At 43.6% G+C, this 19,930-nt stretch overlaps 2 protein-coding genes across 6 annotated transcripts in view; one reads left to right on the forward strand and one right to left on the reverse strand.

Annotated features, from left to right (window-relative positions):
* LOC119970402 (retinal dehydrogenase 1-like) overlaps positions 1-2,644 on the forward strand; it is a 177,140-nt gene extending 174,496 nt beyond the window's left edge. For all 5 annotated transcript variants that reach the window (XM_038804964.1, XM_038804963.1, XM_038804965.1 and 2 more), the window contains one exon: positions 2,074-2,644. In XM_038804964.1, the coding sequence (XP_038660892.1) occupies positions 2,074-2,146 (73 nt within the window). In that variant the 3' untranslated portion in view covers positions 2,147-2,644. The remainder of the gene's footprint in view (positions 1-2,073) is intronic.
* Positions 2,645-8,361: 5,717 nt separating this feature from the next.
* LOC119969907 (transmembrane channel-like protein 2-A) overlaps positions 8,362-19,930 on the reverse strand; it is a 144,983-nt gene continuing 133,414 nt past the window's right edge. The window contains exons 20-21 of the mRNA XM_038803883.1: positions 17,366-17,477; positions 8,362-8,878 (exon numbers count right to left, since the gene is read on the reverse strand). Of these exons, the coding sequence (XP_038659811.1) occupies positions 8,661-8,878; positions 17,366-17,477 (330 nt within the window). The 3' untranslated portion in view covers positions 8,362-8,660. The remainder of the gene's footprint in view (positions 8,879-17,365; positions 17,478-19,930) is intronic.

A 19,930-nucleotide genomic window follows, 5' to 3' on the forward strand; every position in this document is an offset into this window, starting at 1 on the left:
ATGAGGCATAGCTTGACCGTTTTGCTATATGTTCCAAAGTGTGATTATTTTTGAGTAGCAGGCGGTTGAGCTGCAATCATGCACAAGCTTGATTTCAATAAAATTTATGAAAATTAGGTCCCACGTTGAATCCAGCAATTTTGGTGACTGTTCCTTGTCCCGCAACTTGCCCCTATACAATAGATATGACTTGAAAATAAACTTTGCCTGCCTTTAGTCTCCCTTAATATTATGTTGTAGTTGCTAACACTGAGTGCAGTAGTTTATACTTTTGTCAATGAAAGCATTTCTCTGCTGAGGCATTGAGCATCTTGCAAACAGCCATTTTTCTTTTTATACATTTTTGTGGAAACTTTCTGTTTGATAAGATGAACTTTCTTGGAATTGTGACCATTTTTGCAGTAGTAATTAACAAAGCTGAAATTGATGAGAATCCTTTTAGCCATTCTCATGATGCTCATGGCTTGGGTGAAGAAGACACATTCAAGAAATAGAATTTTCAAACCAAAGGCACCTAGGGGATGAGGCACTCCTGTAAGTACTTATGAACTCATGTTTGCAAAACACCAGTCATGCCTAGTTATGACACAGAAGATCTGTCTTGAGCATCTTGGTGACAGTGATGGAGAGCTGAATTTTCAGCTGAAGAGGTGAAAACAGGGACCAGGTCTGTTTTAAAAGTAGGAACACACCTCTGGTAGGAAACTGATTCAAATCCTGACTTTTATGGGGGTGAGCAGTTCATCGGTATGAATACAGATCTCCTGTCCACTTCGAACCATTCAGGCAGAATAGAGATGGATCAGATTAAGTGTGGGACTCATTTTGACTTTCCATGGCAGCCACCACTGAGGCTGTTAGTTGACTTGGAGTGATCGGTAGTTTGTTCCAAAGCCTTTCACTGAACCAGAGGGAAGCAGGATATCAAAGGAAGCCCTTCACTTCATTGATGCCAACCTGGACCTCAAATACCAGAGGCTATAGGGAGAGGATAGAAACATAGAAAATAGGTGCAGCAGAAGGTCACTTGACCCTTCAAGCCTGCTCCACAATTCAATATGATCATCGCTGATTCACTATCTCAATGACATATTCCAGTGCTCTGCCCATGCTCCTTGATGCCTTTCAAGTATAAAAATCTATCTACTTCCTTCTTAAATATATTCAGTGATGTGGCCTCCACAGCCTCTGTGGTACAGAATTCCACAGGTTAATTACCCTCTGAGTGAAGAAGTTTCTCCTCATCTCAGTCCTAAATGGCCTAACTTGTATTCTGAGACTGTGATCCATTTTCCCAGACCCCTAGCCAGGGGAAACAAATCCCTGAATCCAGTCTGTCCAGTCCTGTCAGGATTTTATGTTTCAATGAGATCCCCTCTTATTCTTCTAAATTCCGGTGAATACAGGTCTATTTGACCCAATATCTCTTCATATGACTATCCTGCCATCCCAGGAATCAGTCCGGTGAACCTTCGCTGCACTCTCTCCAAGGCAAGTATATCCTTTCTTTGGTAAGGAGACCAAAACTTCACACAATACTCTGAGGCCCTGTACAACTGTAGTAAGACACCCTGGCGCTGTGAAACAACAGTGCTAACCACTACCATGCCGCCCATAGACTAGCTTCCTGTTCCAAAAGGGTAACCATACCTCTTGCAATAGGTAGTTCATTGATAGTAGCTGTTTTGCCTTCACTTCTACTTACAGACAAATCCCTATCCAACAAAGTTTGTTTGCAGTGTCAATAATTATATCCTCTTTAAAAAAGGACAGACAACAGCCCTTTAGGTCCAATTAGACAGTTGAAATTCACAAGTGGCAACCAAATGCACTGTGATGTAATTCTTGCGGAGGAAACCAGTTGTAGAAGAGGGGCTCGCCTCATTAAATTTAGTCAAGTCTGCCCTTTTTATTATAGGCATGGGGTAAGCATGCTCCCAATTTTACTGGTCTCAGAAAGATGGAGCCAAAATGATCAAATACAGATATATGTTCAACTATGTAATCACCTACAGATGAATAAAAATTATGACCATCTGAGCAAAATTACTGATTATTATTCTTTTTATCTAGGGGAGAATATGGTCTCCAGGAGTACACCGAGATTAAGACCATCACCATCAAAATTCCACAGAAGAATTGCTAAAATATTCTAAGTTAAAATGCGTTGTCTGAAGAAGTAGAAAAAGACTAAAAACCTCATAGGCTGAGCTGTATCTAAAGTTGACAATCATGCATTATGATTGATCTGTGTAGTTTCAGAATAATGCAGGTCTGTAGCTTACAGCTGCTTTGCCCCAAGAATTATAAATAATATATCAAAATAGTATTTACCTGTTAGTGTTTATACAGCAAAATAGTGATTAAAAAAACTATTTAGATTTACTAATGCTTAGTTTGAATTTTTTTGTTTCTAATGTTTGGGGTTTTAGTCAATTAATAAAAGGCTCAACTCATCTCACTGTGTCAAAGGAAGTGACAGAGTTTCCATTTTTTGTTTGATGCTGTAATATTTACCTAATTTTGCAAGTCTGTCAAAACTGCTCTCAAATTCATTTATTCATCAATTTATTTGAAATGTCAGTTCATATCCTGCAGATTGTAAAAAAAAACATTAAAATGTGTTCACACTGTTTTTACCAATTATTTTTTAACAGACAAAGGTTATGTAAATAGTATGCATGACATCAGGATGAATTTAATAAAAAGGTAAATGCATTAGTTTCAGACAACTGAGCAATTAAGGGGCCATAGCAGCTCTAACCACCAACATGAAATTCTCAACTAGAATGGTGAGGATCGGCACTGCAATTGAACCACATTAGAACCAAAAGATTCCACTTATGTCTTAAACCCTTCATAAGAAAAAGACTTGCATGTATATGGCTACTTATCACAACTTTTGGAAGCACTTCACATATGATGGTGTTTCTTTGAAGTGAAATGAAAATAAATTACATTCTAGAACATTGATGTATTTACTATGGTCGCCAATCAGTTGTAAATGGTGTGATAGAAAGACATTAGATTGATTGGCTGGTAAATGAATCAATAAGAGTATAAATACAAGACATTTCACATTGTTTTTCAGATTTTCTTTTTCCCTTTCTTCTTCCTGCATTGAAATCAAGATCGAGCATATCGAGTTCCAAAATTTCTCTCATCGTGCATAGATAAACTGTAAATTAATTAACAAAGGTTTTTTCTCTTTCTATCTCCAACCTAATCATGAATGCATTATTTTGCAGTAGATTCACGCTACAGATTTAGTAGTAGTGCAAAAATGGTATCAGCTTCTCACCCAAGTTAAACATGATGTGGAGATGCCGGCGTTGGACTGGGGTGAGCACAGTAAGAAGTCTTACAACACCAGGTTAAAGTCCAACAGGTTTGTTTCAAACACGAGCTTTCGGAGCACGGCTCCTTCTTCACCTGAAGAAGGAGCCGTGCTCCGAAAGCTCGTGTTTGAAACAAACCTGTTGGACTTTAACCTGGTGTTGTAAGACTTCTTACTAAGTTAAACATGAACACTGGAAAATTCTTTGGCTTGTCTCCTGCTCTGTCACTGCAACTGCAGGCAATGCTTGGGTTTCTACCAAAATTGTGTCAGTAAAGTGAGAGAAGCCCCAAGCTCAGTGGTGTAGCAGGAGAAGCCCCAAAGAATGTCCCAGTGATGAAATATAAATTGGATGCCAAGGCCCTACAACTCATTGGAAGCTGGAGTGAGGCTGCTTCCTATGAATATGCTTACAGAACAGGAGTAGGCCATTTGACCTGTCATGACCATGTTTGCAAGGCCAGCTTAGCTAGTCTGACTTCTCTACCCTTTCCCCCGTACCTCTGCAATTTTTTCTCTTCAAGTATTTCTTCAATTACATTTTGAAAGACACAATTGAATTTCTCTTCACTAGACTTTCAGGCAGTCCATTCCAGATCCTAACGGCACTTGCTTAAAAAAGTCTTTCTTTATTCTGTTGTTGGTTCTTTTGCCAATCAATTTAAATTGGTGTTCTCCGATTCTCAAATCATCTGCCAATGGGAACAATCATTCTCCATTTATTGCGTCATTCTCAGCAAACAACTCAATCAAATTAATTATTTACAATTTGCCTTTAACAAACCTGTGCTGGCTTTTCTTAATTAATCCACAGTTGTCCCAGTGATTGTTGATTTAGTCCTGAATGATCATTTCTAAAAGTATTCTCACCACCAAGGTTAAACTGGCTGATCTGTAGGTGCTGGGTTTATTGTTCCACTTTTTTGAACAAGGATGTATCATTTGCAATTCCCTAATCCTTTGCACCATCCCAGTTTTTAAGGAAGCTTGCATTGTATGGCCAGTGCCACTGCAATTTCCATCCTTACTTCCCTCAGTATTCTCGGATGCATCCTATTTGGTCGTGGTGATATCCATAGGATCCCCAAAGTGTGGAAGGAGACCATTTCGGCCCATCAAGTCTGCAGTGACCCTCTGAAAGAGCCCTTTACCTAAGCCCACTCCTCCACCCTATCCCTGTAGCCCTGTGCATAGATTATGATCAATCCACCTAACCGGCACATTTTTGGACTGCAGGAGGATAGTGGAGCACCGGGAGGAAACTCATGCAGACAAGGGGAGAACATGCAAACTCCACACAGATAGCTACCCAAGGCAAAAGTCCTTGTCCCTGGTGCCATTAGGCAGCAGTGTTAACGACTGTGCCACCGGGCCGCTTCATATCAACTTTAAGTACAGCAGTTTTCCTAATACCTGCTATTCATCCTAAAATCTTGCTAGGGTTGGGTCTTGACTCTGGATTCAGGTTATATTTGCACTTTAATGGAACTTTTGTGTGAAATGATAGTTGTAGTCAGAGTGAACCCTGAGAAACAACTGAAGAAGTGCATGTATGACGTTGCTACAATCAGATGAATTATCCTCCATTGTTTCCCGTTCAAACTCAGGCTATCTCATATCATCAAAATGCCTCCCTCATTCTTTCCGTCCTCTTAAAATCTGTAGAAATTTAAAATTCAGCTTTCCGAACCATGATCCCATGACTCAGTTCACCTTTTATAACCTTGTTGTCCTATAGCAGGCTTTGGGATCATTTAGAGGTGTGCTACTGTTGAAAAGAGCTTCAAGTGTTGGGAAATCCCTTTGCAATTCCGATATGAAGATTAGCACAAGGTCCAAATTATTTTCCAGTAATTAAAATTAATGAACCTATGTCGAGCAGGAATTTTGCAGTAAGACATCAACCTCTAAGTTCCCAATATGCACTCCTGTCTAATGAAACTGAATGTTGAGAACACAAAATCATATCGAGTACATTGAACTGAACTCACTACACGAAATCCATGGTTTAACATTCCACTTAATATTATTTTATTTAATATTTTCATACCCATTGCCATTCAAATACCACTGTGGCTGTTGGTAACAGCACCTAACAGCAAAATTACCACCTCTTGAAATAAATATGAATTTAAAAATGCAATCGTACATAAAAGCATCAATAAGAATAGCTGAATAGCTTGCAACATTTATATTTATTTATTAGACCAAAATCAACCTGAATGCATGTAAAATTGTACAAAATGTCAGGCACATGTCCTGACGTCTTTGCGCATGCCTGCAATATTGAGGTCGGCGGGCACATGTGGTCGACAGAGCCACATCCACTGACAATTTAAGGACCAATTAAAGCCATTACAAAGACTATTGACCAAGATTTTACAAGGGCTATCCATTGAAAAGTTGGCTAATGATGCGGACAGAAGCAGATGAGGGATATAATAGGGCGGTGATAGAGAGGACAGCAGAAGATGAGATTCAGATGCCTGGACCGCTCTGGGAGAGCACTGCAATATTCCCGAGCATTTGTCTCTTACAATCATCATATGCTGCAGTCTGGCTCTGGCAAGGAAGGACCCACTAAAGGATGGGGATATCGAGGCAGCTTCACCTGCAGCAGCTGATGACTCTAGTGGTGGGTCAGATGAGGAACCCAGGGAAGAACACGGTGAGGCATGGCGACAGACTTCTGGAACCTTCAGGGAGGCAGGGGCACCGGTGAGGCCTTGATGCAATACACTTTCAGCCAGCTTGCCAAGGCACTGCTCCCACCTCATGGCAGGGGCACTCTCTCATTTATTAAATGTTTGCAATGAGCCATTCCATTGAACCTAAAGTATATTCAGTACCAGTACAAAGAAGTTTACAGTCCCTTATATCCAGGATGAGACACTGGCGTGAGTAGCTCCAATAAAACAAATGAGGTTTACTCAGGCCATTAACAAAGCAAAATTGTAAATGTAATACTATAAGATACTGACAATCGCAAGTAAACAACTTAATGAACAATGGCAGAATGGGTGATCACCGTAAAAAGTCCCTCTTTTGCTCACAGTGATTTAAACTTACTTTTGCAACTGCTGCGTCTTGGTGCCCGGCGCCCCCCCCACCCCTCCAACCCCCCTCCCCAGCAGCATGGGAGCCATGTGCACCAAACCATATCTTTACCATTAACCTGTGCTGCCACCTTTGCCCAGGTTTTTTTGGCAAAGTGCGGTGGCCTGCTCCTGCCATCCTGTGGCATCATAATGTCACGTCTGGCATTGACCTCCTCCACCAGTACTCCAAGGCATTCATTTAAAAAACAGGGGGAGGAGTTCCCACCAGACTTGCCTTCCTGCCGTGCTCACTGGGTGCTGAGGCTATGACTGCTGTGAAAGTTAAGATTAGCAATTCTCCTCTGGACAGCATCTAGAGGCTCCTCCCCATCTCGATCCATCCTTCAGGAAGCTGCCAACTTTTTAAAGCCCTCACCGGGTCGGCATTGACCAGCTCCCGGGCCGGGCCTAGATTTCCCAAACAATCAAAGGTTGGGAATTTCCGCTCTTGGGGCGGGTATGCCTGGAAATGCTTCCCCAAGGTCAGCAGATTTTTAAATGTCCGGCAAATTTTCCATCTCACCCGCGACAATTCCCCTGGTGGGCAGGACCAGAAAATGTACCTCAAGAGGCACGGTAAATGCTGGGCACGCCAAAATTGGCCAGCCAGTGTAAAATCGTGTCATCAATGCGAAATCCCCTGGGAACGATTCCACATCTACCTCCGGGCCCTCCTAGCTGATACACCCAACAGGTATGAAATTCAGGCCAGAAGAATAATTTGTGACTTTTATTTTCTTCATGATATTTCTTACAAAATAGATTGCCATGGAAACATATTTCCATGGTAATGTTTTCTTCAAGTTGAAATCTTCAACCATCTGAGGAACATTTTACAAATCCCCTTCTACCTGCAAGATTTGTGAATAATTAAAACGTAGCATGACAATATCAACATGCCAGTTTCATGACCAAAGTGATTTCGGGATGGCAGGACTGACATATGAAGAAAGGCTGGATCGACTGGGCTTGCACTCGCTAGAGTTTAGAAGAATGAGAGGGGATATAAAACATATAAAGAGAAACATATAAAATCCTGATGGGACTGGATAGGCTACATGCAGAAAGAATGTTCCTGATGTTGGGGATGTCCAGAACTAGGGGTCACAGCCTAAGAATAAAGGGTAAGGCGTTGAGGACTGAGATGAGGAAGAACCTCTCTCAGAGTGCTGTAAACTTGTGGAATTCTCTCCCACAGAAAGCTTTTGGGGCCGGTTCGTTGGATATGTTCAAGAGGGAGCTGCACATGGCCCTTGCAGTTAAAGGGATCAAGGAGCAGGGAGAGAAGGCGGAAGTGGGATACTGAATTTGCATGATCAGCCACGATCGTATTGAATGGTGGTCCAGGCTCGAAAGGCCAAATGGCCTACTCCTGCACCTAGTTTCTATGTTTCCCTTTCCAATGTTTTAATTGTTCCTGCAAATTCTGCTCTAGGTTGTACCAATTATTGCCTGTGAGGGTCCAAGTTTTCCACTGGCTTTCTCCAGCTGTAACATTGAAGACTGTTGGGACTTGCAGATAAACTATATCTTACACGCTCACTCCAGGGGTTCTGCTGGTCTCTTCTCAAAGGTATGGTGGGAGATTATTTTCAAAACCAATAGATTCGACTTCCCATCATATTTACTTTAACATAATATTAAATTAGACCATGTGATTTTACTTCTGAAGTAGGTATTCCAAATATTGCTTGGCATATTGCCACAGATTTTAGCAGGCTTTATTTTTCAGTGACACAATAAATAAATAGGCATAGCAACTATACAATTACTGCTGGCATGATTTATGATGCACCTGCATTAAATCACTAATAAATAAATATAAGATCCAAAATTCCAATAAATCCTTTGTGCTTTAATTTAACATTCTTAATGACCATCAATTTAGAACCAACTTCAACGTCTCAGATTTCTAACATGCTGTTAATTTGTTTCCATCAGAAAACTCAATTTTACATTCAGTTTATTTCAAAACCGTACCTAAATGAATCATAATGATTTCAAACAGGGTAAGAAACCTCAATGCTTAATGATAAAGTATTTATCAAACTTTGACTATTACAATTAAAGGGGAGCATTGCTTATAGAACATGATAAATCCATTGATGAGTTTGGTAAAATGTTGTCCAGAATGATGTCTATCTTTGATCACACATTCTTAACAACAATTTCATACTGGCAGCACAAATTAGATTTGAAAAATAGTGATATTTTTTGCTTACAGCTCAACGTTTTGGTTGACCAGGAGGAGGTCTCCGTGGACCTTGACCTGGAGTTCCATGTCTTTGTTGTCCCGGCAGGTGTGATGCTTGTCTAGGGTTTGGTGGTTTTGTTACTACCATTTTCGGAGGGGGTGGTGCCAGCGTCATTTCTTTTCCGTATTTTCCATTTGCTTTTGTCACTCCAGTGGTGATGCCAGGTTGTTTCTCAATCACTACTTTATCTATGTTTTGCCCATTCAACATAAAGAAAAAAGAAAAATGGTTTATCTCAAATGCCATTTCCTGAATTAATTATTGGACACATGAAATGAAAGAAAATTGTGAAAACATGGTAGCTAAAATAGATTTTTAATCAATAACTGCGCTCATTTATTCATAATTTTGCTGAATATTAATAGAAACATAGAAACTAGGTGCAGAAGTAGACCATTCGGCCCATCGAGCCTGCACCACCATTCAATATGATCTTTCTGATCATGCAAATTCAGTCTCCCACTCCCGCTTTCTCTCCATACCCTTTTGATCCCTTTAACTGCAAGGCCCACGTCCAGCTCCCTCTCGAATATATCCAACGAACCGGCCCCAACAGCTTTCTGTGATAGAGAATTCCACAAGTTCACAACTCTCTGAGAGAAGAAGTTCTTCCTCATCTCAATCCTGAATGATTTACCCCTTATTCTTAGGCTGTGATCCCTAGTTCTGGACATCCCCAACATCGGGAACATTCTTCCTGCATCTAACCTGTTCAGTCCCATCAGGATTTTATATGTTGCTAAACCCATAGCTGTTAAAATTGATAGACTTTGCATTTAAATGAATCAACCATTATTTTCTTGTATGCTATATGTGTCCAGCAATATTTTGAGTTGTTGCTCCAAACTGTAATCTCGATTATTCTAGCAAACTAATAATGATTAAATCATTTTACAGTTAGAAGAGAGTATGAACTTTGTGTTTTTCACACCAATACCAAGGCTCCTTAAAGGGTAAATATCTACTAACCATTTATGTTAATAGAACAATTCAGTTATTTACTTTTTCTCTCCTCATTCCCCTCCTGAACAATCTTTTCCTCTTTAACTGCACATGCGAACATACAAATTAGGAGCAGGAATAGGCCATTCAGCCCTTCAAGCCTGCTCCACCATTTAATAAGATTATGGCTGATCTTATTGTGGCCTCAACTCCACATTCCCCTACTCTTGATAATCTTTAACTCCCTTGTCAGTCAAGAATTTATCTACCTCTGCCTCAAAAATATTAATTGACCGTGCATCCATCGTTCTCTGGGGAAGAGAGTACCATAGGTTCATCACCCTCTCAGGGTAAAACTTCTTCTCATTAAATAGGAGATTCCTGGGGCTGGATTCTCCGATTCTGGGGCTATATCCACACGCCGGCATGGGATTGCTTGCGTTTTACGCCAGACAAAATGGCGTAAAATGGCCACTGATTACCTGTTTTGCTGGGGGCTAGAATGCCGGCAGCGTAGAGCACCCGGCTCTAGCTGCCAATACAGCCTGGAGAATTGCCCAGTCCGTGGCCGTGCATGTGCACGGCAGCAGCTTGCTGTCGCCTGCAACAGCTGCACTGTGCTACATGGCGGAGGCCGCTTGTGGACCCGGGCCACAAAATAGTTCCCCCCCTTTGGCCAGTTCGCGCGCCTCGGACCCCCCCATAGTACCCCCAACTCCGAATAATGTCCCCCCCTGCTCGCGAATCGGCCCTCGCCCTGGACTGAGTCTGCAGCCGCCATGCCAAGTTCCCGATGGATGAGACCACTCACAGGCAATGTCTTGAGGTCGTCGATACATGGCGCAGCGTAGTCCTAGAGCATGCCGCTTTGGAGGGGCCGAAAGCGGCGCCGCCCCCGATTTGGTCGGAATTGGGTATTCTCCGGCCGATCGGCGAACGCGATTTCAGCATCGGCGACCGGAGAAACCCACCCCTTATTTTTAAACTGTGTCCCTTAATTCTAGTCACTCCAACAAGGGAAAATATCCTTTCAGCATCTACCCAGTCAAATCCCTTCACAATCTAATATGTTTCAATAGGATCTAACTGTCCAACAGATTCTATTCACACACTTGGGATTGGAAGGAAAATCTGAAGCAACCTCGACTGATGTATGAAGCAGACGTGGCAGTTTCCAGGAAAGTATATCCACACTTGGAGGAAGCCCTTGTGGTCGCAGAGCAGTTGAACGTTGAGGGAGGGGGAAGCTCTTCCTATTGTTGAATCTCACTGGCCTGTCACTGGGTGCCTTAATGGTCACATGGATGCACTCGACTATGTCCCAAACCTAGGAAAATTCAGCGATGGGAATAAAACCTAATGTCATCTGTCTGGTTGCAATCTGTCATGATATGAAGGTACAATCAAGGTCTGGGAAAGCGAACACCAGTGACCAACATGGTGCCGTGGTGTGCAGCCAAGTACAAGATATAGATGGATGGAAGGAGTCAGAGGCAAAGAAGTTCTTGTTCATTGTAACTTTTACAGCATGTCATTGTAAGAGGTGCTGTGAGGTCTTTAACAACAAGGGCACAGATCTCAGAGATCATCCAGAGTGCAGCTTCATTTTTGGCAGCATATTTAATGTTGCGTAAGGCCTCTGTTCATTTTCTCTTTCCTCTCCCATACCTTCCTGGTGCTCCCTTTTGGGCTTCTCCTGTGAAGATGTTGCCCCTCATCACCACTGGGCCCAAACCTGACAGTTAAGACCCTTTGACCAGTTTGGCTGCCATATTGTGATTGGTAGCCTTGCCTCCTGCACTTCTGCTCCCACGATACCAGAGGCGTGACAATCTATGCAATGCTCAAGCTCTGAATGCCCACTATCATCACCATCTGTGCAATGTCATGGGTACTTACTTTTCGAATACCAAGTCCCTCTTTGCCCCACTGGTCCTCTAATAGGGCTGAGGTGATTCCCTGTGTCAGATTTGACTGGCATCCCACACTGTACCCACCTCCATTCAGGTAATCAGCAACGGGCAGCATATTCATACTGATATCTCCAACCAGCTCTAATTGAGCTGCTTATCTAGTTTAATTGGCCCCAATCAGGAAGCAGGTGGGATCACTGTTCTGCATCTCCCACCACACCGGGTGAACATTGCTGGTGATGTGAATGGTTCTCAACCTGACATGTCAGTATTAATGACCCCACATCCTCCATTCCCGACCTCAGCGTGATCTGAAAATTCAGCCTATCATCTTGTAGTAGCTATCACTGTTGATTGAGGATTCCATAGTTAACCCATTTTCAAAGTTTCCAATTCTGCTTAAATTAAATGTTAAAATGAAATTATTAGACATATACTGATTGTCATCTAATAGCTATTTCTGTGTAAAAGCAAAATACTGCAGATGCTGAGGATCTGAAATAAAAACAGAAAGTGCTGAAAAAACTCAGCAGGTCTAGTAACATTTGTGGAGAGAGAAAAACAGAGTTAATGTTTTGTGTCTGATATGATTTCTTCAGAATAAAAAGCTATGCCTATGCGTTGTGTTTTGCAAAATTAAGCAAAGTGCAATATAATGTGTTGACATTTATTGACAGAACAGTCAATGGATGGACTGTAATCATATACAGAACTAAGTACATTGAACAGACTTTTCAAGTTCCTAAGCCCATTATGTTCTTCATTTACAGGCTTAGCCTATTGCCTGCTACTGTATTCTTTGTTTTGTTTGTAATTAATGGCATTAAAAAAAGTTACATCATTGGTAGAATACCAGCTCCAGTATGTGAATAAGCAGATCCTCTGAGATTGGCATCTACTAGATTGTTCTTGCGTTGGATGTGGTCAATGCCAGCAATTGTTGCCCATCCATTGTCAATAGAATCATAGAATTTACAGTGCAGAAGGCGGCCATTCAGCCCATCGAATTTGCATCGGCCCTTGGAAAGAGCACCCCGATTGATTTTATGTCAATCAATTAAGATTTTATGGTCACTATTATTGAAACTAGCTTTCATTTTTGATCCTGCCATCACATCACCATCTCTTGTGAAACTCCTTTTGTATTATTTTTGTAATTTCCAAGCCTCCACTTTCAAACATTTTTAAACTGCACTTTACATTATTTAATGGCATAGTTATTAACTTCCTGTTGATGTTAACAATTAGGAAGCTAAAATTAGTTAAAAGATTAATAAGAGTCCTTTTGTATATCATTACAATTTAACATTTATTATTTTATAAATTTGTATAAATTTTCATCTTGCAACAAGACAAAGATGGCGGGTTGAATTCTCCGCCAGTGGGATTCTCTGTTGCGCTGGCAGTGCACCCACGCCCACAGGTTTCTTGGCGGCTTGGGCGTGCCACCCAGGAAAACGCGGCTGGTGGACCGGAGAAGCCCGCCCAGCATTTTTGAAACTTTTTGGCCGGGATTCTCCCGCAATCAGTGGGATGGCCCGACGCCGGCGCCAAGAACGGCGCGAACTACTCCGGCGTTGGGCCGCCTGGAAGTTGTGGAATTTTCTGCACTTCTGAGGGCTAGGCCGGCTCTGGAGGGGTTGGCACCGTGCCAACTGGCAGCGAAGGGCCACTGTGGACCCACGCATGCGCAGAACCGCCGGTGTGTTCCTGCACATGCGCAGGAGGATTCTTCTCCGCGCCGGCCATGGCGGGGCCCTACAGAGGCCGGCGCAGAGGGAAAGAGTGCCCCCACGGCACAGGCCCGCCTGTAGATCGGTGGGCCCCGATCACAGGCCAGGTCACCTTGAGGGCCCCCCGGGGCCGGATCCCTCTGCCCCCCCCCCCACCCCGTGGACCCCGCTAGATGGCCGACAAGCCAGGTCCTGCCATGATGGACCATGTCCATTTCACGCCGGAGGGACTGGCTGAAAATGGGCAGCCGCTTGGCCCATCGGGACCCGGAGAATTGCCGGGGAGGGGGGCTGCTGCCAATGGCCCCCGACCGGTGTGGCGTAAACCACACCCCCGCCCGCAAACTGGCACGGGAGAATATGGCAGCCGGCGTCGGAGCCGTGGGGCGTATTTCACGCCGCCCCCCCGGGGATTCTCGGACCCGACGGGGTTCGGTGAATCCCGCCCTTTATTTTTTTTGTAAATTTAGACACTTCTGATCAACATAAGTAGAGTTGTCCATGTCAAGGAACAGATACGTTTCTGCTTTTGTCAAGCTTCCACTTCCACTTCCAGTCAAGCTTTTAGGTCGCATATAGAGAACCTGCAAATGTGTATACGTTGCTACAGGAGTTCCTCATTGTCACATCCTAGGCCCAATCATCTTCAGAAGCTTCATCAAAGACCTTCCCTCCATCATAAGGTCAGAAATAGGGGGAGAAATTCTCCGACCCCCGCAGGGTTGGAGAATCGCCCGGGGCCGGCATTAGTCCTGCCCCCGCCGTGGCCGGAATTCTCTGCCACCCGGGAATTGGCGGGGGTGGGAATTGTGCCGCGCCGATCGGCGGGCCCCCCGCGCCGGTCGGCGGGCACCCGCAGCGATTCTCTGGCCCGCGATGGGCCGAAGTCCCACCGCTGAGAGGCCAATCCCGCCGCCATGGTTTCAACCACCTCTTGTGGCAGCGGGATTGGCGGCGCGAGTGGGCCCCCGGGATCCTGGGGGGGCGGGGGGCGATCGGACCCCGGGGGCTGCCCCCACAGTGGCCAGGCCCACGATCGGGGCCCACCGATCGGCGGACGGGCCAGTGCCGTGGAGGCACTCTTTTTCTTCCGCCGCCGCCATGGCCTCCACCATGGCGGAGGCGGAAGAGAACCCCCCTACCATGCATGCGCCGGTGGTGATGTCAGCAGCCGCTGACGCACTGGCGCATGCGCGAACCGGCGAAGGCCTTTCGGCCAGCCCCGACGCGGCCAGCGGGCATCAAAGGCCGTTGGCGCCAGTTTTGGCGCCAGTCGGCGTGGCGCCAACCACTCCGGCGCGGGCCTAGCACCCAAAGGTGCGGAGAATTCCGCACCTTTGGGGAGGCCCGACGCCGGAGTGGTTAGCACCACTCCGCTACGCCTGGACCCCCCCCCGCCCCGCCGGGTAGGGGAGAATCCCGGCCAGGTTTGCTGATAATTTGTAACTCATCAGACAATGAAGCAATGATAAGTGCAAGGTGATTCATTTTGGTCGAAAAAATTTGAATTCAGATTACAGGGTCAACGGCAGGGTTCTGAGGAATGTGGAGGAGCAGAGAGATCTTGGGGTTCATGTCCACAGATCTCTGAAGATTGCCGCTCAAGTGGATAGAGCCGTGAAGAAGGCTTATAGTGTGTTAACGTTTATTAACAGGGGGCTTGAGTTTAAGAGCCGCGGGGTTATGCTGCGACTATACATGACCCTGGTGAGACCACATTTGGAGTATTGTGTGCAGTTCTGGTCATCCTATTATAGGAAGGATGTGGAAGCATTGGAAAGGGTGCAAAGGAGATTTACCAGGATGCTGCCTGGTTTGCAGGATAGGTCTTATGAGGAAAGGTTGAGGGAGCTAGGGTTTTTCTCTTTGGAGCGGAGGAGGATGAGAGGCGACTTAATAGAGGTTTATAAGATGATGAGGGGGATAGATAGAGTGGACATTCAGAGACTATTTCCTTGGGTGAACGTAGCTGTTACAAGGGGGCGTAACTATAAGATTCAGGGTGGGAGATCGAGGAGGGATATCCGAGGTAGGTTCTTTACTCAGAGAGTGGTTAGGGTGTGGAATGGACTGCCTGCTGTGATAGTGGAGTCGGACACTTTAGGAACTTTCAAGCGGTTATTGGATAGGCACATGGAGCACACCAGAATGACAGGGAGTGGGATAGCTTGATCTTGGTTTCAGACAATGCTCAGCACAACATCGAGGGCCAAAGGGCCTGTTCTGTGCTGTACTGTTCTATGTTCTAATATCTGCCCTAAGCAGGATCTGAATAACATTCAGCCAATAAGTGGCAATACATGTCACACAAGTGCCAGAGAATGATCACCTCCATCAAGAGGTGGTCATTTCTGAATCCTCTATCACCAACATCCTGGAGACTACCATTGACCAGAAACTGAACTGGACCAGCCACATAAATACAGTGGCTACAAGAGCAGGTCAAAGGCTGAGATTTGTGTTCCAAGTAACTTCCCAATGCCTGTCCACTTCTACAAAGCACAAGTCAGGAACACAAAAGAGTAAGGAAGAGCTGAGAGCATTGTGTTTAAAACAGATCAGACATAGTTGAGGGTCCTGTCAAAGATGTTGGAGGAAATCCTTGGTTGAGAAAAAAAAGATGAATTGAAAGTGCTGGTATGGAAGGTTGCAGCATCTGAACAGGTATGTCGAAATTGGAGAAACTCTGAGAACGGAATGGAGTCCATACAGGAAGCAATGTTTATGGAAAAGTAGTCAAGGTAGCTGTTGGAGTCCATGACTTATGGTGAATATTAGTTGATATCCTTTCCTCAGAAATGGAGACAGAAGTCAAGGAAGGGACAGCATGAATAGGAAACGGACTATTAAGAAAATTGGAAACAAAGGCAATTAAACTTTCCAGTTCAGATAGCAGGAAGCAGCACAGATCCAATCAGACAAATCATAACAGATATTCTGAGTTATTAAATAGGATCGGAAACATAGGAATATAGAACTTAGAAGCTAGAGTAGGCCATTCATCCCTACAAACCTGTGCCACCATTGAATACAATGTTGGCTGATCTGGTTGTAGTCTCAACTCCACTTTGCCGTCTGCCCCTCATAACCCTTCCCTTGAATGTAGATTAGATGGAATGAACGATTAAGGCAGTGGAGATCTGAAGTGTTTTTAAATGGAAAATTGTACATTTGATTTGTGTGGGTTTATTACAATAATAAAGCTAATTGTGATAACTGCATGGTTTTATAAATAATGCATCAATGTTGATATCAGTATCAGAGGCTATGTGCTACAAACCTAAAAAAATGATTATCCCAGAGATTTAAACTTCCACATCGTGCTTTCATTCCACCGTAGCCTCAAACACTGAGTCAAATCATTATTAAGAGGCAGCACAAAGATCCAATGCCTGCTATAAGCAGATGTAGGTGCCACTGAACGTATCAAGAATCTATTTGGTGGAATTCCCATGGAAATCTAGATGCACCTGAAGACATAATCCCAAACAGTTGCTGGTTAGAAATGGAACAAGCAGAGGAAACTTCCTCCGAATCCTCAATTGGGTTGGAATCTCTATGGACTTTGAGAATATGGCAAAAACCCTGTTGATTTGGATTCTGCCCTGTTTTCCAGTTGCCACCCCAAAAAACCCCCACCCCCCCCCCGGCCGCCTGACCCCCACCCCCCACACCACCATCAGTAGTCTTAAACATGTTCAGTTTCTTCCCCACTTGCATTGGATATTGCAAAAAAAAAGACATTGCTCACAAATTTGCTCCTGCAAGTGGTAAGGGGTTAATACAGCTTTTAGTTTGAATTGTTACAATTCATTAATGCACCATTCCTGTGGAACTTTCAAAGACTGTCAGAAGTTAAAATGGTGAAGCTTGTTTCCAGATGTAATACAACCAAATATTAATACATTTAAAAGCTGAACAAGCTCATATTTGAATTGCAGTTTTACAGGTCAAAATTCAATTAAATTTAATTTTGCCAATATTGATGCAATTACTAAATATTTAAATGCATGTGTCTCTTCTAAATATAAATTTTTATCAAAATTTGACAATACACAGAAAAAAACAGCACATAGAATTACCTTACCTAATTCAGATTCGCTCACATTTGCATTATTTGGCAAAAGATCTTCCAAATCTTGCAACATAGGATTAACAGTGTTTTTGTTGTTCCTTCTGTTCTTTTGTTCATCACGTAACTTTTATAAAAGAAAGGAATAACACTATATTTAGCAATGCTTCATTGCAAAATGATTAAATTTACAGAATAAACACAATCCCGAGCTCATTCAAATGCAACACAGAAATTATTCCTCTGTTTTCCATGAGTAATATTATTGTGCTGGAACTCACTTCCGAATGTGACACCATGTAGTTATTTAATAACTTTTGCCTTACAAATATCAGTTTTAACAGAAAGATATTTCAACTGATTCAAATAGACAAGTGACCTTTTGCTCAGGAACAATGCAGTGAAGTTTGCATTGTGTTTTTAAACAATGTGAACAAATCAAGTTGATTCTGAGGCTACGGTCCTGAATCTGCACAAAGGAAATTTTGATGATATGAGGCGTGAGTTGGCTGTGATGGATTGGTCAATATTATTTAAAGGGATGATGGTGGGTAGGCAATGGCCAACATTCAAGGAGCCAATGGGTGAATTGCAACAATTGTTCTTTGCTTTCTGGTGCAAAAATAGAATGGGAAGGGTGGTCAAACCATGGTGCATTCAATCCAAGAAAGATGCATACAAATTTGCTGGAAAAAACAGGAGACCTGAGGACTGGGAAAATTCAGAAAGGAGGACAAAGGGATTGATTAAGGAGGGGAAATAGAATACAACGGTAAGATTGCGGGGAAATAAAACTGATTATAAAAGCTTCTTTTGGAATGTTAAGAGAAAGTTCGGTGAAACCAGGGAAATTTAGAATGGGGACTAAAAATCGTTGACCAATAAAACATATACTTTGGTTCTGTCCTCACAAAGGAGGACACAAATAAAGTACCATAAATGTTGGGGAACACAGGGTTTAGTGAGAGGGAGGACCTGAAGGAAATGAATATTTGTAGGGAAATGGTGTTGGGGAAATTGGTGGGATAGAAGGCAGATAAATCCCCAGGGCCTAATAGTCTACATCCCAGAGTACTTAAGGAAGTGGCCCTAGAAATAGTAGATGCATTGGTAGTCATCTTCCAATATTCTATGGACTCTGGGACAGTTCCTATGGATTGGAGGGTAGCTAATGTAACTTCACTATCGAAAAAGGGAGGTAGAGAGAAAACAAGGAATTAAAGACAGTCAGCCTGACGTTGGAAGAAAATTGCTAGAGTCCATATAAAAGATTTAAGAGCAGAACACTTTTTGGAAAACAGTGGCAGGATCTGACAGAGTCAGCATGAATTTAAAAAAGGGAAATGATGCTTGTCAAATCCATACAACCTGATGGCTTCTCAATACACTGGATGGACTACTGGATGAGCGAGAGATAATGCCATGCCCATCTGTGCTTCACAAGGGATGTGGTGGATCTTATCTGCCACGTTTTGCGGGAGTGAGAGGACATCCCCTGCCAGTGCCTCTGAATGTCACTGCCACACTCAATTATTTTAAATGGGGATTGTTCCATGGATCCAAAGGGGACCTCTGTGCATCTCACAGGCCTCAGCATATTAATGTATCAAGCAGCTGACAGACGCTCTCTAAGTAAGGCTCACCATTATGTGAACTTCACACTCAATGAAGCTAATCAGGTTGCTAGGATTCTGGGGTTTACAGCTATCTCAGGTTTCCCTAGAGTACAGGGTGAAATTAATTGCATATATATGGCACTGAGAGCTCCACGGCAGCCATCACAGCCCCTGATGTTCATCAACAGGAAAGGGCTTCAACCATGAAAATTCAACTGGTGTGCTATCATCAGAAGCACATCAGGCACCTTTGTGCCAGGTACCCTGGGAGTTGCCATAATTCAAACATCCAGAGTCATTCCCAGATGTCTCACATATTTGAAAGGCCTCAGTGATTACAGGGATGGTTGCTTGGAGATGAGGGATACCCTTTCAAATGATGGCTCATGACACCCATGCATCATCGTCTGAGTCACTTGGAGGAGCAATACAATGTGATGCATCGAGCAGCCCATTGGCATCCTCAAGATGTGCTTCAAAAACTTTGGCCACTCAGGTGGGTTTCCCCAGTGCTCTTCAGAGAGGGCGTCCCTCATCATTGTGGTGTGTTGAGCCTGATAACTCTATGGGAGGGACATAGAGGAGGCTCTAGAGCTCCTCGGGCGATGAAGAGCAGGTTGGGAGCGAACCTAAAGAGGGAGATGAGGGTCAGCTCCCACATGAAGTTGCCCTCAAAGAAGCATAATGTGGAAGTCATGCCCATGATACACAGAAAGCTCCAAAATTCCTGGAGAGTAATGTACAGGCAATGGAACACAGCCACATTCCTTTAATTCCAATGGCCATGCCTGTGGACTTAAATGCCTTAAAAGCAGGGACATCAAGAGTAATCCCTGCATTGACCCTTGCACTTTCAAACCTCATGGTTCACTTGGCCCTGGTCATTGTAAAGGTTAGCAATTAACCATCTGTTGGTGCACTCTGGGAAATTATATTTGCTACAACAGTGCAGATGTTGCGTCAA

This window comes from Scyliorhinus canicula, chromosome 8, assembly GCF_902713615.1.
Source record: "Scyliorhinus canicula chromosome 8, sScyCan1.1, whole genome shotgun sequence".
Classification (NCBI taxonomy): Eukaryota; Metazoa; Chordata; class Chondrichthyes; order Carcharhiniformes; family Scyliorhinidae; genus Scyliorhinus; species Scyliorhinus canicula.